Source organism: Heterodontus francisci, chromosome 5, assembly GCF_036365525.1.
Source record: "Heterodontus francisci isolate sHetFra1 chromosome 5, sHetFra1.hap1, whole genome shotgun sequence".
NCBI classification, from domain to species: domain Eukaryota; kingdom Metazoa; phylum Chordata; class Chondrichthyes; order Heterodontiformes; family Heterodontidae; genus Heterodontus; species Heterodontus francisci.
The window spans coordinates 37,894,836-37,918,714 of NC_090375.1; the positions used below are offsets into that span (position 1 = coordinate 37,894,836).

Sequence of the window (23,879 nt, forward strand, 5' to 3'; positions counted from 1 at the left end):
CATTACCCTTTGTTTCCTGTCACTGAAGCAATTCTGGATCCAAATTCCCACATTCCCCTGTATCCCATGGGCTTTTACTTTTCTGACCAGTCTGCCATGTGGGACCTTGTCAAATGCCTTACTAAAATCTATGTAAACCATATCCACTGCACTACCCTCATCAATCCTCCTTGTTGCTTCCTCAACAAATTAAATTAATCTAGTAAGACATGACTTTCCCTTAACAAATCCATGCTGACTATCCCTGATCCATGCCTTTCTAAGTAGTTTATCTTCTCTCTCAGAATTGATTCTAATAATTTGCCCACCACCGAGGTCAGACTGATTGGCCTATAATTATTTGGCCCATCCCTCGCACCTTTTTTAAACAATGGGACAACGGGTCTAACAGAAGGCCAAGGTGAGTTTTTCCTCCACCTTTTGGCCCATCACTGGCACCCCTGCCGCCAGAACAAAACCGGCCCAATGAACGTGCTTTCTCATAAATGTGGCTCAACAGTTCCCTGTCTTTGTTATGAGCATCATAATGAATATTAGTAAGCTGAACAGAATATGGCTGCCTCATTCCCACTCACCTGCAACCGATTCCCTCCCAAACCTTGTAATCTCAAGTGAATCAAAGAACCCATGCTTTATCAATGGCACTTCATCCCACTGGAGTACAACTTACCAGAGTGCTCCAACAGAAGGGACTAAAGTCTGCAAACAGTCAACCTCACGATATTGAATGAGCTAATGTTGAATGAGATAGTTATTCCTCAGTGACACAGAAAAGCAGGCTTCCATAAAGTGTACAGTGCTACCTCTTTAACATATGAATAACTGCCAGCAGCACCCTGAGTAACAAAGTATAAAATGTTTGCATGATGGAATCAGGCCCAAGTGTGACTCTCAAAGGCAGCAACTTGCAGGTTTCATACTAAACCTGTTTTCTGCCAACTGTATTTTTGATATCTAGACTCCAGAGAAACTGCACCACAAAATCATTGACAGCCAGCTTTAACGTGTTTTTAGTCCAGAGGAAAAATAGCCTTTTAAATTACAATGAGATAATAGCACAAAGCTAGTTAGCAGCAAGCTGTAAACATGCCAACATGTGTAAGTGAGAGTGCATTGGAATGACGGGATGGAATGAGTTTGCGAATTTTAACTTTGCTCTCTTGTTCCACCTTGATGCTCTGCAGTCCCTATTTCCAGAGTGTGTTGAAATTGAGATTCATGGAACTGTCTTCAACTCTAAATCATTCTTTCCTAAGACCTCAAAACAACAGAACTCTATACAACTCACAGCTTTCGTGACAGTTTCTTGGAGCAATACGTTGTAGAAACGACTAGGTATATAGCTATCTTAGATCTCGTATTGTGTAATGAAGCAGGGTTAATAAGCAATGTCATAGTAAAAGATTCACTGAGAAATAGTGATCATAATACCATTGAATTTCATGTTAAGTTTGAAAGTGACACATTTCAATCACAAATAAGAATCTTAAACTTAAACAAAGCCAATTACGAAGGTACGAAGGAAGAACTAGCTAAGGTTAATTGGGTAAATAGACTGGAAGTTATGGTGGTAAATGAACAGTGGGACCTATTTAAAGAAACAATTCAAAGGGTTCAACAAAAGTACATTCCGTTCAAAAACAAAAACTCGTCAAGAAAGACCCATCCGTGGCTCACTCAGGAAGTTAAGGAGAGTATTAGACTAAAAGAAGAGGCTTACAATGTTGTAAAAAATAGTAGCAAGTCCGAGGATTGGGAGTGTTTTAGAAACCAACAAAGGGCCACTAAAAAATTGATAAAAAGGGAAAAAATAGAATGAGAGTAAACTAGCCAGCAATACAATAACAGATTGTAAGAGCTTTTATAAGAACATAAAAGGGAATAGAGTAGCTAAAGTAGATGTTGGTCCCTTAGAGGCAAAGATAGGAGAAACCATCATGGGGAATGAGGAAATGGCAGAAACATTGAACAAATATTTTGTGTCTGTCTTCACAGTAGAAGACACAAGATGCATACCAGAAATTAGGCAGTAACCTAGGGCTAAAAAGAGTGAGGAAATTAAGGATATCGATATCAGTCGAGAAAAAGTATTGGAGAAACTTGGGGGACCAAAATCTGACATGTCCTCGGGACCAGATGGCCGACATACGAGAGTTCTAAAAGAGATAGCTGCAGAGATAATGAATGCTGGCTATGATTTTCCAGAATTCCTTAGATTCAAAAGTTGTCCCGTCAGATTGGAAGTTGGCAAATGTTACGTTGCTTTTCAAGAAAGGAGGTAGAGAGAAAACAGGGAACTGCAGGCAAGTTAGCCTAACATCAGTCATTGGGAAGATACTGGAAATTATTATTAAAGAAGCCTAAACATTGCACTTGGAAAAGCTTAGTATCATGAGAACAAGTCAGCACGGTTTTACCAAAGGGAGATCCCACTTGACAAATTTATTAGAGTTTTTTGAGGATGTAACTAGTAGGTTAGATAAAGGGGAACCAGAAGATGTAGTATACCTGGATTTTCAAAAGGCATATGATAAGTTGCCACATAAAAGATTAACAGGCAAGATAAGGGCTCATAGTGTTGGGGGTAATACATTAGCTTGGATAGAGGTTTTAGTTAAGACAGGAAGCAGAAAGTGGGCATAAATGGGGAATTTTTAAAAAGTTGGCAGGCAGTGAATAGTGGGGTGCCGCAAGAATCAGTGCTGGGGCCTCAGTTATTTACACTATATTAATGACTTGAATGAAGAGACAGAGAGTAATGTATCTAAGTTTGCTGATGATACAAAGCTCGGTGGAAAGGTAAGCTGCGAGGAGAAGTAGAGAGGTTGCAAAGAGATATTGACAGGTTAAGTGAGTGGGCAACAAGATGGTAAATGGTGTATAATGTAGGAAAGTGTGAAGTTGTTCACTTTGATCATTAAAATAGAAAAGCAGAATATTTTTTAAATTGTGTGTAACAACTAGTAAGTGTTGATGTTCAGAGAGACTTGGGGGTACTCGTACAGGAATGCACAAAGTTAATATGTAGATGTATCAAGTTATCAGGAAGGCAAATGGCATGTTGTCCTTTATTGCAAGGAGATTGGAGTACAGGAATAAAGAAGTCTTACTAAAATTGTTCAGGGCTTTGGTGAGACCGCACCTGGAATACTGTGTGCAGTTTTGGTCTCCACATTTAAGAAATTATATACTTGCACTGGAGGCAGTGCAGTGAAGATCTACTAAATTGGTCCTTGGGATGAAGGGGTTGTCCTATGATGAAACACTGAGTAAATTGGGCCTATACTCTCTGGAGTTTGGAAGAATGAGAGGCGATCTAATTGAGACATACAAGATTCTGAAAGGGCTTGATAGGGTAGAAGCTGAGAGACTGTTCCCATTGGTGAGGGAATTTAGAACATGGGGACGCAGTCTCAGGATAAAGGGCCAATCATTCAGGACTGCGATGAGGAGAAATTACTTCACTCAAAGGGTTATGAATCTTTGGAATGCTCTACCCCAGACGGTTGTGGATGCTCCATAATTGAAAACATTTAAGGCTGGAATAGATAGAATTTTGGTGTCCCAGGGAATCAAGGGATATGGGGAATGGGCGGGAAAGTGGAATTGAAGCCCAAGATCAGCCATGATCGTATTGAATGGCGGAGCAGGCTTGATGGGCCATATGGTCTACTTTTGCTCCTATTTCTTGTGTTCTTTCCCCCAAAAAATCTTTAGGCTTTAAAGACCTAAGCTTGGGTCACCTAACCACAACTTCCTCACAAGTTAAGTGCAGTCAGGAAGGCCCTTGAGCTCATTTAATCACATCTTTCCACGACAGTATCTGAGTCCAGTGCTCAGGCTTCAATCACCCTTACAGACAATTCTTACTGTAGAAGATATGTTTTGCAGCATTGTAATCAACCTTAAAATTGTGCTCCCTTGCTCTGATATGCTGGCATAGTTGAAAGTACTGTTTTGGGATGAGGTTTTTATCCCAATAAATATATATTCGGTATCTGCTGAATATATGTTATTTTTTGCAGTTGAAGAGCCTAACCTATTAAGTCATCTCTCACAAATCATTCCTCAAATACTGGTAAACTACTCCACCCCGGTTCACTTCTGGTCTGGTGACGAGGGAGGAGAGCTGAGCAAAAATCCTTCACATTTGAGTGTCTGAAAGCAAAAACATTGGTTCATTGATCAGATGGGAACCTTCAGCCAGAACAGAATGGTCAAACTGGTTAATCCCCTTTCCAGGACTAGCAAAACAGAAGGGAAGGGTGAGCATCACAGCTGATTGCACAGCTAGTCAGGAGAAATTAACGTCACTGCCCTTAAAAGGAGCTGCTCAAGGCAATCTGGTGCATTCAATTTCAGACACTGAACAAGATCTTGTACCACAGCATAACCGAATAAAATCATTGCAGAGTTATGTTTTGTGTAAGATAAAATCTTGAGATGCTTGGTTTGAAAACATATTGGTGCTGGGAACATAGAGTAACATAATACTTGAGAGACTGCCTGTTCAGCACTTAAAGTAATTTACATTAACAGGAATAGATTATAAATTAAGTAACCTGGGTGAACAACCAAGGCGAAAAGTGCAGAGCACCATCATTGAAAAGAGCAGCAGGGAAGATGAGAGACATCAAACATGGCAATATCTCAAAACAGGATGACGGACGTGGATACAGATCGTTCAGGAAAGATGGGGAGGACAGGAAAGTTGGCAAGGTTACCTTGTATGTAGAGGAAAACAGGTGGTTCACCCAGCACTGCACAAAAGTTGTGATGTAAACTTCTCTGGCTTATGTGTTTAATGAGAAAAACACTCACAAGATTTTGTGGCTTTCTCCCAAGCTGGAATTAAAACAATTCACCACTTCATGTTGGTATTAAAAGGGCAAGTGAGAACAGGAAGAAAGCACTGATAGGGGACTTCAGCTAGCCCAACATAGACTGAAAATACTCAACTGTGAAGAACACTGAGTTTATCAGTGTAATACATAACTGTTTTCTGACTCACTCAGCAATGAAAGGCATCCTTAGTTCTTGGGAATGATCCAGGAACTATTCAGGAATCAGGTGTGATAGTGAACACAGCGTGATAACCGTCAATCTAACATGGGAAATGACAGAAGCAAGAAAACAAACTCCAGAATGTATTTTCAAATAGACAGACATGACGAGTGAGTGCTGAGCTTAGTAATGTAGATGGGAGGGGGATCCTTCAAAACATCATGCTGAAGGTATCACACGACTGCAGCCAAGCTAAGAGGACAAAAATGCCAAAAAGAAGATCAACAGAGTTATTAAGAGGAACATTAAAAAATGACTTACTAAGGTAAAGGATGGTGAAGGAGGACCACTGGACACAGGATGATGCAGATACAGGTCAGATAGAGATTAGGGATGCCAAGAGAATTTGGAAGGCACACAGCCACAGATGCAAAGTGCTCCCAATACTAAAAGCGCCTGCAAAGGGAGGAAGTTAAAACCCTGACAGATCCATATAGAATTAGAAATGAGGATGAGCACAATATAGCAAACCTGGAAAATTACTTCTTCAAGGCTTTAATCAGGGAGGACACCAACAATACATCATCCAACATTAAACACATCGCACGTGTTCTAGATTTTGGAATTTGTGAGGCAGAATATCTTGACAAAGGAGATTTTTGAAACATTCATATAGGATCATTGAACACTTGAGAAATTCTAACAAACTGACAGCAGTAAATATAGGTTTCATGTTCATGAAGGGTAACAGAGCTCTGTCTGGGAATATCAAAACCCATTAAACTGAAAATAAATGAATTGATAATCAGAATCAAATTGGAAGAGAATTGATTTGAAAATGACCTCATAAGTCACAGCCAACGTGTTTTTAAAAAGGGGGAGCTCTTGCCTGACCAAACTCATGTAACAACGAAGGTATGATATGGATACCGAACTGGTTAAAGGAAAGAAAGTCGAGGTTAGTCATGAGCCGAGCCAGTAAGAATGTGAACAGTTATTCAGTGGAGTGCCCCTAAAAATTAATGCTGGGGTCTCTCCTGTTCTCAGCATCCATAAATGACCTGCACTCTAAATTCAAGTTAGTTAAACTTTCAGATGGCACCACACTAGCGAAGACTAAGAACTTAGCAGAGGCAGAAAAGATCTTAAAAAGAGAGTTTGACAGCACTTGCATTTGCCCTAATCTGTGGTGAATGAATTTTAATCAAGACAAATGCACAATATTGTGTATTGGGGACAAAGTTAGGAGGTCGATGTACTGTATGGGTGGGATCAATCAAATCAATGAAAATTGAAAGAGGTCCAGTGGTGGCAGTTGACATTTTTCTTATCATGTCCACACAGTGTGCATTGACAATAAACAAAACAAATAGGATTCTGAGTTATACCACCTAAATAATTAAGTTCAAATCAATGGAAGTCATGGTGCTGCAGGACAATGCTTTGGTCAGGTGACACCTGGAGTATGGCATGCAGTAAAAACTGACCATATTCCTATGCACAAAAAAGGTGTAACTAGATCATTGAACTTAAAGGTAGTTGTAAGTACAGCACACACATATTCATGCTGTTTCCCAGGGTATCCACAGTCAAAGCTAATAGCATTTGAGTGGGATAACTGGTGCAGAAATTCACTTCCCTGCCTTGGGTGGAATTTTATCTGCCAAGGGGGGGCAGACTTGGGTGCATGCAGTGGGGGGTGGGGGTAGGGGGCAGTTTACAGTTCCGAAAATGACTGCGTGAGGACCTAACATGTTCCCGCTCTCCTCCGTATTTAACAGGGGCGTGTTCGGAAGCCGGCGGGAAATCGTCTTGAAGGTGTCAAGTCAGATATTTAAATATGTTAACAGCAATTAAGTGGCAATTTCTATTCTGACATTAACAACTAGCACACGGATTTCCCAAGCTGTGTGGATCACGCCAGGGTGCACAAGGCAAGAGCACAGCAGGAAGCCACTGATCACGGAAACAGACAAGCATTTAAATAGACTAACAGAATAGCTGCAGCCATGTCTATGTGAAAGGCTTGTACTCCCAGCACTTGTCATGGGAGCATGATTTCCTTGATTTTCCAGAATGGAACAACTTTTGGAAGTCACTTGACTTACCTTGGACCTTAATTATATTGCTGTAAACTTATCAGCTCTCTGCTTTCGCTGCAGAGTGGGAGCAGCTTATGTTGCCATTATATCTGGAGAGAAATAGGAGGACCAGCAGGAGCAGCAGCCGCCATCTCTGCAGCCACATGCCACTCACTCCACAGCGCAGAGGGAAAGGACACAGAGCTGAAGAAGGTGATACCCCTCCCATACATGGTGTACAGAGGACTAGCTTCCTCGACATTACTGAGCAACAGTGCCTCAGGGGGCTCAGGCTTTCGCTGAAGCTCATTGCTGACATTTGCAGCCTCCTGGAACTAGACCGCCTTCCAAGAGGGCCAGTGGCTGTCAAGGTCACCGCAGCCCTGAATTTTTTCACCTCCAGCACCTTTCAGGCATCAGCAGGATCTCACAATCTGCAAGTCTGTCTCCCAATTCACAGATGCCATGTATGTCAAGGCCACCCAATATATGTACTTATTTTTGAGTGCTGCTACCTTTACTGCAGTGGCTGGATTTCCACAGTTTCAGGGGATCATCGACTACCAAACTGTGGCAATCAGGTTACCATTAGCTAATCCAGCAGCATTCATCAACCGGAAGAGATTCCACACCCTCAATGTTCAGATGGTTTGTGACCATCGTAATTGGAATTTAATGGTATGTTAGCCTTTATTGCAACAGGAGTTGAGTACAGGAGTAGTGAAGTCTTGCTTCAATTGTATAGAGCCTTGGTTAGACTGCATCTGGAGTACTGTGTGCAGTTTTGGTCCCCTTACCTTAGGAAGGATATTATTGCCATAGAGGGAGTGCAATGACGGTTCACCAGACTTGTTCCCGGGATGGCGGGACTGTCTTATAAAGAGAGATTGGGGAAACTGGGTCTGTATTCTCTAGAATTTCAAAGAATGAGAGATGATCTCATTGAAACCTACATAATGCTTAAAGTGATAGACAGGGTAAATGCAGCTGAGATGTTTCCCCTGGTTGGGGAGTCTAGAACCAGGGGATACAATTTCAAAATAAGGGGGAAGCCACTTAGGACAGAGATGAGGAGAAATTTCTTTACTCAGAGGGTTGTGAATCTTTGGAATTCTCTACCCCAGAGGGCTGTGGAAGCTTAGTCACTGAGTATGTTTAAAGCACACATTGACAGATTTCCAAATACCATTGACATAAGGGGATATGGGGATATGGGGATAGTGTGGGAAAAAGGCATTGAAGTGGATGATCAGCCATGATCTTATTGAATGGAGGATCAGGCTCGATGGGCTGAATGGCCTACACCTGCTCCTGAGTTCCTATGTTCCAATGTAACTTTACTATGCTTGGGAGCACAAGCTCCCACGCCCATCAAGTCTACCACAGGTGATTGTACCTCCCAACAGATTGAGCGCACGATTCCTTGCAGACGAAAGCTACCCTCTGAGGACCTCTGACCCCTGTCAGAAGACCTGTTGAAAATACCCAGGAGAGGTACAACAGGAGCCACAGAACCACAAGGGCAATCAATGTGCAAGCCATTGGATTGCTGAAAATGAGATTTTAATGCCATGACAGATTTGGGGGTCCCCCTTCAGTATTCACCAGCAAGGGTCTCCAGGATGGTGGTGGTCTGCTGTACCTTCCACAATATCATGCGAAAGAGAGGAATGGAGCTTCAGGAGGAGGAAGCTGCAGGCCACACCACATCTTTCAACATGGAGGAGGATGAGGAAGAGGAGGAGGAGAAGGAGGAAGAAAAATTGGAGGAATAGGAGAATAATGTGGCCAGGACAGCTGCAGCCACACACCTGGCTGCCAGAGAAACCCACGTAGAGGCACGATTCAAATAACGAGCAAATCTAAAGCCATATGGAAGTGTAACCCTGAATGCTCTGGGCCCCTCACACACCGCCCCACAACACAAAGCACTCCCAGTGTAAATCACTCCATCACAAGCACACAGTCCGCATGGCCTCCACTCGGTGTGCCATTCTGATGAGGCCTTCTGTCCATTGGCGAATTGGAAGACTGCAATGAGGAGGGAAAGACATATAAAGAGCTTTCCTTATTTACTATTTCACAAATTCAGCAACATTTATACAGTTAGAAACACCCAAGTGAATCTTCTTGTGCAACTATGAAGCCTTCCTCTTCTGTTTCCTATCACTTCCATGTGGTGCTACCCCTGTGCTAGAAGCAGGCTCTGACAAATTAGATGCTCATGGCAGACATCCTCTGGGTTTTGACACCTGGGAGGGCCCCAGCAAAGACTGCCCCACCTGTGCAGCGGCCGACTCGGTCATCAGAGCAGTAGGCAGCTTGTGGGCCTCTGTCTGAGAAGGATTGGCAGATAGGGATGAGAAGTGGTAACGTCTTGAGAAGAGTTCCCACTGCCATATGCCCTTTAGTCATTCTCCCCCTCGCGACCCGCCTGCACGTCCCTGCCAGCCAATAGCAGAAGAGCACTTGGCGGCCTGTCAGTAAGGCTTTCAGCCACCAAGGTGATGCTTTGTTCCATCCTCTGTGAACTGACAGCCAGACTATCCATTGTTGTGGACCATCAGCCTCGTAAGCCTGCCACGTCTGATTCTTCATGAGGTTTGCACGAATGCTAGATATGGTCTCCTCCACTTTCTATGCAAGATTGGACACTGCCTCTGGAAATGTTGACAGAAGCACACACGTTTCCTGCTGTTGCTCCACAAGTTGGGCGGCACAGTGGCGCAGTGGTTAGCACCGCAGCCTCACAGCTCCAGTGACCTGGGTTCAATTCCGGGTACTGCCTGTGTGGAGTTTGCAAGTTCTCCCTGTGTCTGTGTGGGTTTCCTCCGGGTGCTCCGGTTTCCTCCCATGTGCCAAAGACTTGCAGGTTGATAGGTTAATTGGCCATTAGCAATTGCCCCTAGAATAGGTAGGTGGTAGGGAAATATAGGGACAGGTGGGGATGTGGTAGGAATATGGAATTAGTGTAAGGATTAGTATAAATGGGTGGTTGATGGTCGGCACAGACTCGGTGGGCCGAAGGGCCTGTTTCAGTGCTGTATCTCGAAAAAAAAATAGTTCCCTTTTCGCTGATGATCCCTGAGGCTCTGTGCACTCTGCTCCCCCTCTGCAACTGGCTCTGTGAGAAACACAAGGATGTGAAAGTGAGAATTCGTCCAACTCAACAAGTGCCCCAGCACAACCAACCACTTAGATGATAGCTGTCAAAGATCCACAGCACGCATTGGGCTGGTGTCTCCGCCGTGCCCTTCACCTCAGGTTAGAGCTATCAAATGACCCTGCTGTTCACGGCCTCCCATCTTGCCATCCCCACGGACTGACACGTTGGCACCCTGGTGATTTCCAAGGCTGCTTCCTCCATCGGGGTCAGAGTGTGGAGGTCGGCCACAGCACCACCCACGTGAGTCATTTCCCATGCATTGTGGGCTCTCTTTCCCTGCAGGATGAGGGGAGAATGATTCATGGGTAGGCTACCCTCCCTCACCTCTTCCAGTATGACATACACATGAACTGCTGCACCCCTCAGTGATGCCCCCTTCTAAAGAGTGCCCCATATCTGAGGGTGGCTGCCGTCTCAGTGATATGACTGGACACTTGATCTGACAATGTTAGGGAGAACTATGGACATTCTGTGAGGTCAGTCCATATCCATGCTGATGTTTATAGAGTTGGGGACCTGTCAGGTCATTGAATTGCTTTCTGCACTCCACCCACGTCCTTTGCTCACTGCTCGGCTGCTGACCTCCATCGCCACCTCCATCCAGGACCGCTTTGTCTCTCTAGGTGGATTTCTTCTTCCAGATGCCTGGAACAAAACATCTCTCCTGTCGAACATTGCATCTGTTAAAGCTTCAAGGGTTGCATCCAAAAATTGTGGTGTTGCCCGGCGATGCCTGCCCACGCCAGTGCTGGTCCTCTGAGGTTCCGGCTGCTCATTACTTCAGTGGACAGCATGCCCAATCATGGCTGTCATTCCCCTTTTTAAAGGGCCCTCCTTAACTGGGTCCCACCTCCAGGCCGCTCCCGGCGTAGCGCATTTGGGCACTGAACTTGCTTCCGAGTGAGCCCGGAATGAAAATTCAGCTCCTTGTCTCCAGTATGCACCAGTTTACTGCTTCCCACTTGTCCGTTGAATTCTTCACTCAGTGCTGCCATTGTGAACCCGGCTGGGGGATCTTTAAATAGAGATCCTTCTTTGGTTGTTCAGGCGCGTCATCCCACCTGCCCTCCCTGGTTACCTGGGGCATTCGGATGTGGGATGATAATGCCATGTCTCAGAGAAAGAGCCTTGGCAAAGCCTGCTTATTCACCAAATGGGTTCCTGATCTGGAAATCATCTCGCCGTTTCGGCAGGGACTAAGTTGAAAAGTTCCACCCCTTGGGTTGGATTTTCTTCTCCTGCCGCCAGGAGCGTCAGCGGGCAAATAAAAATGGCAGCTCTTGGCAGCCCAGGATAATGAGCTGGTCGGGCCATTCCCCAATCATATGGAGGGTGAGGGCTCTGCAATGCCGTCAGCTGCCTGTGTGCAAGCACTGGCGCCATTTTGAAAAGGGCAGCCAGCCCTGCCGGCTCATTGAAATTTTTAAAGAAGTACACCCCCCCAATGTACTGCTGAAAAATCTATTGCCCCCTTTCCCCCCCCCCCAATAATAATATAATGAAACATTTGCCCTTTCCTACCACACATCCAAAACACTTACCATCAGGGCTTGACTGTCCCGTCCCCCCCAAAATGATCAAAAGGTAGAGGACACCCCTTCCCAGCCTCCCCTACACTAGTAATTAATCTTTGAACCCATTCCCCGCGCCACCCTCCCCACTCCCCCACCCCCCCAAAACGGAACTGCCTGCTTTCTCTGAACAGGAAAGTGAAGATACGTGAGTGCCGGCTGCCGCTCGGAAGATCCTGAGAAGAAGGTAAGATCACTAGTGCTATTTAAATTTATTCATTGCCTTCATTTAAATATGTTAAGCCTGGTCCCGTCGCCAAGTGGTGGTGGGGGGTAGTGGTGGCAGCACGGAGCTCGCCACCACCAAGAAAATCAGGCCCGCACTCTTGGCGTCGGGCTCTGTGGCTGACTGCTGCCTGAACGATCTTCCACCCCACCTCCATGCACCCCCCGCCCCTCCCCCCCCCACCACAGAGCCTGACATCAGGACCTCAGTAAAATCCCTGGCCCTGTGTCTAGCCAGATGAATGAGCATAAGGACCATATCACTCAATTCAAATAAAATGCTTCTTTTGTGTTTTACATGTATTACTGTTTTGAAGTTTAAAAAGCACTCAGCTAAGTATTAGGTGGAAAATTGCCCAGGTATGTCCTATACACAAAGGCAGGACAAGTCCCACCCGGTCAATTACTGCCCCATCAGTCTACTCCCAATCATCAGTAAAGTGATGGAAGGTGCCATCGATAATGCTATCAAGCAACGCTTGCTTAGCAATAACCTGCTCAGTGACGCTCAGTTTGGGTTCCTCCAGGGCCACTCAGCTCCTGACCTCATTACAGCCTTGGTGCAAACAGGGACAAAAGATCTGACCTCAAGAGGTGAGACATCAAGGCAGCATTTGACCGAGTATGGCATCAAGGAGCCAGAGCAAAACTGGAGTCAACGGGAATCAGGAGGAAAACTCTCTGCTGGTTGGAGTCGTACCTCACACAAAGGAAGGTGGTTGTGGTTGTTGAGGTCAATCATCTGAACTCCTGGACATCACTGCAGGAGTTCCTCAGAGTAATATCCTAGGTCCAACCGTCTTCAGCTGCTTCATCAATGACCTTCCTTCAATCATAAAGTCAAAAGTGGGGATGTTCGCTGATGATTGCACAATGTTCAGCACCATTTACAACTCCTCAGATACTGAAGCAGTCCGTGTAGAAATGCAGCAAGACTTGGACAATATCCAGGCTTGGGCTGATAAGTGGCAAGTAACATTCGCACCATCCAAGTGCCAGGCAATGAACATCTCCAACAAGAGAGATTCTAACCATCTCCCCTTGACATTCAATGGCATTACGAGCGCTGAATCCCCCAATATCAACATCCTAGGAGTTAACACTGACCAGAAACTGAACTGGAGTAGCCATATAAATACAGTGGCTACAAGAGCATGTCAAAGGCTAGAAATCCTCTGGCGAGTAACTCACCTCCTGACTCCCCAAAGCCTGTCCACCATCTACAAGGCACAAGTCAGAAGTGTGATGAAGTACTCTCCACTTGCCTGGATGGGTGCAGCTCCAACAACACTCAAGAAGCTCGACACCATCCAGGAACAAAGCAGCCCACTTGATTGGCACCCCATCTACAAACATTACACAAACATGTAAACATGCAGGCCGCACTTCGAGTAGCCGCTGCAACATTGAACAAGGTGGCTCAATTAAATGGCCGGGGCAGACCGATGATGTGGAGGGGGTGGGGGGTCCGCCCCCGGCAATTGCATCAGCTGCCTTTGTGCAGGCACTGACGCCATTTTTAAAGGGCTTCGAGCCCTAACTTGCAATTTAAATATTTAAAGGAGAAATTATTGTAAAAAATTAATTACATCGATCCTAACCCTCTCCACCACCCTCTTCCCCCAACAACCATAGATTTAATTCCTTGCCCTCTCCCCCGCCAAAATACTTACCTTGTGCACCTGACCTTCCCCCCCACCCCACAAAGTTCACAAACTTTAATCTTTACCCCTACCCACCATCCCCTACACCAATGAAATTACTCTAATACCGCTCCCCCACTCCTGCAATGAAAAGGTTACCTGCCCCCCTCCTCTGCCAATCCGAAGGCGTGGGAATTCTGGCCACCGGCAGCAATATCACCGGAACGGAGTGGATAGGTACTTTATTCCGTCATTTACATTATTTTAACATATGTTAATTTGGCGAAGGAGCTGCCACAAGGCCTCGCCGCCACCGACAATATCAGGCTGGGCCTTCCCTGACATCGGAGGGGAGGTGGGGGGGCTGTAAAATTCAGCCAATTAAGGCTGTAACTTACATAGTTCTGTATTGAGTCATCATTACAACAGTAATCGCACTTCAAAGGTACTGCATTAGTCTTAAAGTGCTTTGGGATCTCCTAAGGTCATGAAAAGCATGATATAATGCAAGTCTTTCTTTTGTTTCTGTTTAGTTACCCATTCAGTAAATATATGCATCAGTTTATAGCCTAAGCTATGATCTAGTGATGTCTCTATTTACTCTAAACTAGTAAATGAGGTGTGGCTGGGTGGGGAAAGGAGGGCTCGGGTGGAAAATGTAGTATAATTGGCAGGATGTGACTAGTGGTACACTTGAAGAATCTGTGTTGGGACCTCAACTATTCACCGTATTTATTAATGACTTCGATGATGGAATAGAAAGCCACATATCCAAGTTTGCCAAGAGTACAAAGTTAGACAGCATTGTGAGCAGTGTTCATGGAGGCATGACGTAACAAAGGGAAATTAATAGATTAAGTTAATGGGCAAAATTGTGATATTGATTTCAATGTAGGCAAATGTGAGGTTATCCACTTGAGACCTAAAAAGGATAAATACTTCCTTTTTAAATGGTGATAAACTAGAAAAAGTGGAGGACCAAAGAGACTTGGGAATTCATGTACATAGATCATTAAAATGTCATGGACAAGTACAGAAAATAATCAAAAAGGTTACTGGAATGCTGGCCTTTTTATCTCGAGGAATAGACTACAAGGTGGTCGAAGTTATGCTTCAACTATACAGAGCCCTGATTAGACCACACCTGGAGTAGTGTGAACAATTCTGGGCACTGGGAACCACACCTTACGAAGGCGATATTGGCCTTGGAGTGAGTGCAAAGTAGATTTTTTAAAATTTGTTTCATGGGATATGAGCATCACTGGCTAGGCCAGCATTTGTTGCCCATCCCTAATTGCCCTTGAGAAGGTGATGGTGAGCTGCCTTCTTGAACTGCTGCAGTGCTTGGGTGTAGGTACACCCACAGTGTTCGGAAGGGAGTTCCAGGATTTTCATCCAGTGACAGTGAAGGAACAGCAATATATTTCCAAGTCAGGATGATGTGCAGCTTGGAGGGGAAATTGCAGATGGTGGTGGTCTCATGCAGCTGCTGCCCTTGTCTTTCTAGTTGGAAGAGGTCGCAGGTTTGGAAGGTGCTGTTGAAAGAGGCATGGTGAGTTGCTGCAGTGCATCTTGTATATGGTACACACTGCTGCCACTCTGAGTCAGTGGTAGAGGGAGTGAATGTTTAAGGTTGTGGATGCGGTGTCGATCAAATGTCCTGGATGGTGTTGAGCTTCTTGAGTGTTGTTGGAGCTGCACCCATTCAGGCAAGTGGAGAGTATTCCATCACATTCATGACCGTACCTTGTAGATGGTGGACAGGCTCTGGAGGGTCAGGAGGTGGGTTACTCACCACAGAACTCCCAGCCTCTGATCTGCTCTTGCAGCCACAGAAGGATACATGGGCTCCAAGAGTTCAATTACAAGGAGAGATTACACAAATGAGGGCTGTATTCCCTAGAATTTAGAAGGTTAAGGGTGATTTGATCAAAGTTTTCAAGCCATTAAGGGAAGCCAATGTGATAGATGGAGAGAAACTATTTCTGCTAATTGGGGAGTCTAAGAGTAGTGGCTATAGTCTAAAAATTAAAGCCAGGCCTTTCAGTAGTTAGGTTAGGAAATACTTCCACATGAAAAAGTTAGTAGAAGTTTGGAACCTCTCTTCTGTACATGACAATTAATACTAGGTCAATTGTCAATTTTAAATCTGAGAGTAAGAGACTTTTATTAACCAAAGGTATGAAGGGATATAAGCCAAAGGCAGGTATGTGGAGCTAGGTCACAGATCAGCCATGATCTCACTGAATGATGGAACAGGCTTGAGGGGCTGACTGGCCTCCAACTGTTCTTATTCTAACACTTTTTGAAGTTGCAGATGATCATGAGAGGGAGTATGAGCAAATGGCCTTCAATACAAGAGGATTTGAGTATAGGAGTAAAGATGTCTTACTGCAATTACATAGTGCATTGGTGAGACGACACCTGGAGTATTGTGTGAAGTTACCTAGGGAAAGGTATATTTGCCATACAGGGAGCGCAACAAAGGCTCACCAAACTAATTCCTGGGATGGAGGGATTGTCCGATGAGGAAAGATTATAGACTGAGCCTTCATTCTCTGGGGTTTAGAAGAATGAGAGGTGATCTCGTTCAAACAAACAAAATTCTGACAGGGCTCGACAGGATAAATGCAGGAAGGATGTTTCCCCTGGCTGGGGAGTCCAGAACCAGGGGACACAGATTCAGAATAAGGAGCAGTCCATTTAGGACTGAGATGAAGAGTAATTTCTTCACTCAGAGGTTGGTGAATCTTAGGAATTCTCTGTCCCAGAGGGCTGTGAAGGCTCAGTCATTGTGTATGTTCAAGACTGAGATCAATAAGATTTCTACACATTAAAAACATCAAGGGATACGGGGATAGTGCAGGAAAATGGTGTTGAAGTAGATGATCAGCCATGATGTCACTGAATGGCAGAGCAGGCTTGAATGGCTGAATGGCCTCCTGCATCTCCTAGTTCTTGTGTTCTTGTGGAATGTGGTATAACCAGGAACTTGAGGAGGTTTCTGTTTGATCCCTGAGCTTGATAAAAATGACTATATATATATATATATTTTTTTTTAATTCATTCATGGGATGTGGGCATTGCTGGCCAGGCCAGCATTTATTACCCATCCCTAATTGTCCTCGAGAAGGTGGTGGTGAGCTGTCTTCTTGAACCGCTGCAGTCCATGTGGGGTAGGTACACCCACAGTGCTGTGAGGAAGGGAGTTCCAGGATTTTGACCCAGCAACAGTGAAGGAACGGCGATGTAGTTCCAAGTCAGGATGGTGTGTGACTTGGAGGGGAACTTGCAGGTGGTGCTGTTCCCATGCATTTGCTGCCCTTGTCCTTCTAGTTGGACGAGGTCGCGGGTTTGGAAGGTGCTGTCTAAGGAGCCTTGGTGCATTGCTGCAGTGCATCTTGTAGATGGTACACACTGCTGCCACTGTGCGTCGGTGGTGGAGGGAATTAATGTTTGTAGATGGGGTGCCAATCAAGCGGGCTGCTTTGTCCTGGATGCTGTCGAGCTTCTTGAGTGTTGTTGGAGCTGCATCCATTCAGGAAAGTGGAGAGTATTCCATCACACTCCTGACTTGTGCCTTGTAGATGGTGGACAGGCTTTGGGGAGTCAGGAGGTGAGTTACTCGCTGCAGGATTCCTAGCCTCTGACCTGCTCTTGCGGCCACGGTATTTATATGGCTACTCCAGTTCAGTTTCTGGTCATTGGTAGCCCCTAGGATGTTGATAGTGGGAGTTTCAGCGATGGTAATGCCGTTGAATGTCAAGGGGAGATGGTTAGATTCTCGCTTGTTGGAGATGGTCATTGCCTGGCACTTGTGTGGCGCGAATGTTACTTGCCACTTATCAGCCCAAGCCTGCATATTGTCCAAGTCTTGCTGCATTTCTACATGGACTGCTTCAGTATCTGAGGAGTCACGAATGGTGAAATCATCAGCGAACATCCCCACTTCTGACCTTATGATTGAAGGAAGGTCATTGATGAAGCAGCTGAAGATGGTTGGGCCTAGGACACTACCCTGAGGAACTCCTGCAGTGATGTCCTGGAGCTCAGATGATTGACCTCCAACAACCAAAACCATCTTCCTTTGCGCTCGGTATGACTCCAACCAGCGGAGGGTTTTCCCCCTGATTCCCATTGACCTCAGTTTTGCTAGGGCTCCTTGATGCCATATTCGGTCAAATGCTCCCTTGATGTCAAGGGCAGTCACTCTCACCTCACATCTTGAGTTCAGCTCTTTTGTCCATGTTCGAACCAAGGCTGTAATGAGGTCAGGAGCTGAGTGGCCCTGGCGGAACCCAAACTGAGTATCACTGTGCAGGTTATTGCTAAGCAAGTGCCGTATGATGGCACTGTTGATGACACCTTCCATCACTTTACTGATGATTGAGAGTAAGCTGATGGGGCGGTAATTGGCCGGGTTGGACCGGGATGGATTATCAACTCGGCACTTCTGGCTGAAGACTGTTGCAAATGCTTCAGCCTTATCTTTCGCACTGATGTGCTGGGCTCCCCTATCATTGAGGATGGGGATATTTGTGGAGCCACCTCCTCCAGTTAGTTGTTTAATTGTCCACCACCATTCACAACTGGAGGTGGCAGGACTGCAGAGCTTAGATCTGATCCGTTGGTTATGGGATCGCTTAGCTCTGTCTATTGCATGCTGCTTACGCAGTTTGGCACACAGATAGTCCTGTGTTGTAGCTTCACCAGGGTGACACCTCATTTTGAGGTATGCCTGGTGCTGCTCCTGGCATGCTCTCCTGCACTCTTTATTGAGCCAGGGTTGGTCTCCTGGCTTGATGGTAATGATAGAGTGGGGGATATGCCGGGCCATGAGATTACAGATTGTGGTTGAGTACAATTCTGCTGCTGCTGAGGGCCCACAGCGCATCATGGATGCCCAGTTTTTCATTGCTAGATCTGTTCGAAATCTATCCCATTTAGCATGGTGGTAGTGCCACACAACACGAAGGAGGGTATCCTCAATGTGAAAGCGGGACTTTGTCTGTCTGTGCAGTGGTCACTCCTACCAATACTGTCATGGACAGATGCATCTGCGGCAGGCAGATTGGTGAGGACAAGGTCAAGTATGTTTTCCCCTCTTGTTGGTTGCCTCACCACCTGCTGCAGACCCAGTCTGGCAGATATATCCTTTTGGACACGGCCAGCTCATTCAGTAGTGGTGCTACCAAGCCAAGGGTACATTTTGTGCCCTCGCCACCCTCAGTGCTTCCTCCAAGTTCTGTTCAACATGGAGGAGTACTGACTCATCAGCTGAGGAAGGGCGGGTAGGTGCTAATCAGCAGGAAGTTTCCTTGTCCATGTTTGACCTGATGCTATGAGACTTCATGGGGTCCAGAGTCGATGTTGAGGACTCTCAGGGCAACTCCCTCCCTACTGTACACCACTGTGCCGCCACCTCTGCTGGGTCTGTCCTGCCGGTGGGACAGGACATACCCGGGGATGGTGATGGCAGAGTCTGGGACATTGTCTGTTTGGTATTATTCTGTGAGTATGATTATGTCAGGCTGTTGCTTGACTAGTCTGTGGGACAGCTCGCCCAACTTTGGTACAAGCCCCCAGATGTTAGTAAGGAGGACTTTGCAGGGTCGACAGGGCTGGGTTTGCCATTGTCGTTTCCGGTGCCTTGGTCGATACCGGGTGGTCCATCCAGTTTCATTCCTTTTTATTGACTTCGTAGCGGTTAGATACAACTGAGTGGCTTGCTAGGCCATTTCAGAGGGCAGTTAAGAGTCAACCACATTGCTGTGGGTCTGGAGTCACATGTCGGCCAGACCAGGTGAGGACAACAGATTTCCTTCCCTAAAGGATATTAATGAATTAAATGGGGAAAGGTACAAAGTTATCACAGAGAGTGAGGGCTCTCACTTGGATGGTCATGAACCTGAGATAAAAATTAAAAACATGACACAAAAATCAAAAGGTTATGCAAAACAGCAACAGGACAATTATAAAAAGTAAACCAAAAACAGAGACTTTCATTCATAAGTTATTACCATAAGCACACGACATCTCTTCAGGGAAAACGTGACTTATAAGAGGGAAGATAAAATGGGAGAGAAAATAAATTTTCTCTGGAATAACAGAAAATGGCCTAAGAAACTTCTTCCTTCAATTTCTCTCCAATTAAGCTATTTTTAACTTCTGCTTCTCAGAAACAACAAAGATGGTCCACTGTCTGTTTTGTACAAGTTAATAAATATAGAATCCCTCTCTTTGGTTTACTGATGTGAATTAAACCCCAGCAGGGCTGACTCTGGATTTTCTGTGCAAACAAAGGTTTCAGAAGACATCAGTTTCTCGGCTGTATCAAATAGTTGAGTCTGACTTACTGCCAGTAATTCATTTCCACTCCATTACCAGGAGTGTAACCAATCCTGCCACTATTTTCGATTTTCATCTATCTTTTTGAACTCAGGCCTCAGCCTAGGTTCAGTCTGGAAACTTAATAGACCGAACCTTGCGGGAGAGTTAACAGCGTGCTAATGATGCACGCCATTATTAATGCACAAATCAGCCAACAAGGTCAGGGACTAAGAGATTCACTGTCAGATATGAATTTCCAGAATCTGTTAGTTGATTTACACCACTCACTATTTGCATCGTACAAATGACATCTTGTCCTTAGCCTCCCTTTAAAGAACTTGCTGGATTTGCACCCTAATTACACATTAAACTTACCCCAGAAGGTTAGAGATGGTGATTAAGAATGTAAGCAGCCTTTTATGATGTGATAATTGTAAATGCAATGCTAATCAATCTTTCTGGTCCTGTACGTAATATTCTTAGACATATTAAAAAAGTCAAATTTATTTTTTTCTCATTTTTCCTTTCTATCTCTTTTTCTGACTCTGTTAATCCAATCTTTCATACTCTCTTTATTCCTCTTTCTGTACCTGATTTGACTCTAATTCACCATGCGTCTTTGCCATTCCTCTGTTTCTTTCTCAATCCTCAAATCTCATCAGTTAAGGAAATATACTACTGGTCCTGCCATTCTCTCAGGTTCTAGACACCCGATTTCCCTCACTGTGCTGATATTTTCTCACCACTGTTGGTTATGCTGAAGTGCAGTGAACGAAATGTATGGTGACATAAGACTGATGTGGTAGTTGGGTTTTGGGGCAGGGTGCTGCAATCCTCTTAATAAGCTGAAGTCTTATTATATTCAAAGTAGTCCAATGAAGGGCTGGAGTTTCCTCTGCCTGTCCAAAATCTGGTTGGAAAGAACCTCCATCTGACCAGATGACACCACCAGAAACCCCATTGTATTTTCCTGGATGGGCCCCTTTTGATCTGCAGAGTAGGTTTTCAACAGTATACCCATTTCTGAATAGCCTGCTGCTGTAGGGAGAGAGGGAAGTGTGCGTGAGGCTACAGTGTTTAAAAGGCTGCAGCTGCTGAAAGGGCGAGAAACTTTTGAAATAGAGGAATTCGGCGAGACAGTCAATGGTATCTGCTCTTATAGATGGCGGATCATCAAGGTTTTTAATGATGGCAAGGCCCCTCCCCTCTAAATTTTCAGACACTTCTGTAGATGTTTACCTGGCAAAAATATGGGTGAGGAGAGACAGGAAGCACAAGAAGAGGACAGTGCAGGCAGGTGGTTCAGGCAGTCGGTGCCCCCTCCACCGCAGGGCAAACACTAACATCATGCCAAAACAGTTTAATGACCTTACAAGGCCAGCCAAAGTGAATGCAGTCACGCGTATCCATGCAAATCTTGGAGGTGTGACTCATCTCCGAGCCAGCCTCAGCCTCATCTTGTCGTTAACAAGATTATTGTGACAATATTCCTGTAAAATTGATCTGTGCTGTCTCTGAGACCCTTTTTCAGAAGAAATCACAGCAGCCAGGCATACTAAACCATAATGCACTTCTTTGAGCAATGAGATAACTAAGATGAATAGTAGAATCATGGAAACAAAATAGATTTTTTTTTAATGACAAATAAAATTGCTAGGGACGAGACAAATTGTATTGGTAAGCGTTCTGGCAATTCCTTTACGTAAAAGTTATCAAACGCTGCAGCTGATTTATTCTCTAAATCAGTCCAAAAATAGCAAAGTCAAGGATAGGCACGTTCCAAAAAAAAACCCATAACTGACCAGAAGATAAACACTTCTTATCATTCTGCAAAAAGAACAGGAGTTTTAATATAGCAATGCAGCTTGTGTTATGAAAGTCCAGAGATATATATTTGTTGTCACGGAATGGTTAGCCACAGTGGTTTGAAGATGATACAAGCTGTTGTAAAACTGACAGATTGAACTGAGTTGCAGAAATAACTCATTGTAATCAGCTTTCCATTTCAGATTTCTGGAAACCGCTGGCCCTCACAGTCCTCTCCAGGATGACCTTTCTGCTAATGGAGTCACTTACAGTAAGTGACAAGGAACTGAGGAACAAAGTTACGTATTAAAAAAGGAGTTTATGGTGTGAGCAGAAAGTATTCCATTCGTGCAGTGGCATGCTTCAATTAGATTTGCCACGTGCAAAACTGCAAAGCAAACAAATTCACGTACCTCTCTATTTTTCTGTGCTGCAGGAAGCAATGCTCTGGACCTCTCAGCAACTTTCTGGAAAAAGAGAAGATTAACTCAGAGATCGTGTGTGTCTTAGTCTTTATATCAAATCACATAAACCATAAAATAACTCCTTAGAAAACATGTGTTAAATGCACCAGAGAGAGAGCTACCATGAGATATTGACCATGTATGTAGTTCAAACTTTGTTCTCTGCCGATTATCAACCAGTATTGCTCCAATTTCACCCAGTTACTAGACTAGGAAGAATAAAATGCAGCCAAGTTTCCTCCCCTCATTGTGATCCAGTATCCAATGTTAGAAAAGCAATATGTACAAATTTTGGGTAGGGAAAAATTGGGTTCAATGATGATGTACTCCACAGCTAAATAGCCTGCCAAACATCAAGGCTGGATTTTATGGTGGCCAAACGAGTGGGCTGGTGACGGGGGGTGGGCGTAAAATTGAGTGGGAGGTGGTGGTGATGGTGGTGGGGGGTGGGGGACAGCGTTCCTGACCCCCTCCCCTTACGTGGGGCAGCCGTGGTGGCAAGAAATGACCCGCCCACCCAGGCCAATCAAGGCCCTTAAGTGGCCAATTAACTGGCACAAAAGGATCTCCTCCCGCAGCTGCCGGTATTTTACCCTTGGCAGCCGGACAGCGAAAGCCTCAAGAACCCCACCTAGTAAAACCAGGTGGCCTTCTTGGGGAGGCCTGTGCCCCACGAAGGACCTCCCCTGAAGCCCCAACCGCCCCAATGCACAACATTCCCCCAACCCCTAACCAACCCCCCTGCCTCATTAGTTCCTGGCCGATTTTCCCCAGCAAGGCCCTAAAAACTTACCTGTCTTCCAGGCCGAACTTCACCTTGCTTGCAATGGCTGGGTGTAGTCCCAGCAGTGGCCACTGCTCCTGGTGGTGCTGCTGAGACTAAGAGCTGCCGGCCGACTGATTGGCCGGCAGCTCCATGAGGCAGGACTTCCTGCCTCCAGGAGGTGGAAGTCCCACCCAAGACCAATTAATGGCCTGGGGACTGAAAAATCCTCCCTGGCTCCCCAGGCCTGGTGGAGGTGGGCTCGCCGATGGGAGCCCATGGAATATCTAATGAGAGCCCATGGAACCTAAAACGTATTGCAACCTTCAGGAGAGGGGAGGAAAAAAGCATTTTTTTAATCTGATCCTCTTTGCTGTCCATATGATTCAAACATTGAATAATTGTAGTGTGATACTGCAAAAATAATTAGTACCACACAGTAATTACAAGACTGACAGATTGTTATGAAGGGATAGAGGGGAAAAATGGATGGTACAGTGGTGACGTATTTCAAAGATGAACAGCTTGAGCTCAGGTATAGAAGTTCTAGGGTACAGGTTCCACTGTGACACAATCAGCAAATCCGGCCCAAATTGTAGCCGTTTTGGAAAGTGTTTCTTCCCACTGAACTTCCTCTCAAATCAATTTGCATATTGCCACACACAAAATCTGCCATGAACCAGTGCAATTGGGCAGTGTTTTAAAACGTTTTTTTAAAAAGTTTGCTTTAAAAAATATTCCTTAATATGTTGCTGAATGCTGCTGGAGGGCACAGAGTGTGAAGAAAGGAGATTGGTAGACTGTGGACAAGTTGTCAATGCCAAAG

The 23,879-nt window shown here is 45.1% G+C and overlaps 1 protein-coding gene across 2 annotated transcripts in view; it reads right to left on the reverse strand.

The window, feature by feature from the left end:
• The window catches only part of tsnare1 (T-SNARE Domain Containing 1), a 943,563-nt gene that overhangs the window by 234,410 nt on the left and 685,274 nt on the right, over positions 1–23,879 (reverse strand). For both annotated transcript variants that reach the window (XM_068031353.1, XM_068031352.1), the window contains one exon: positions 22,240–22,293. In XM_068031353.1, the coding sequence (XP_067887454.1) occupies positions 22,240–22,293 (54 nt within the window). The remainder of the gene's footprint in view (positions 1–22,239; positions 22,294–23,879) is intronic.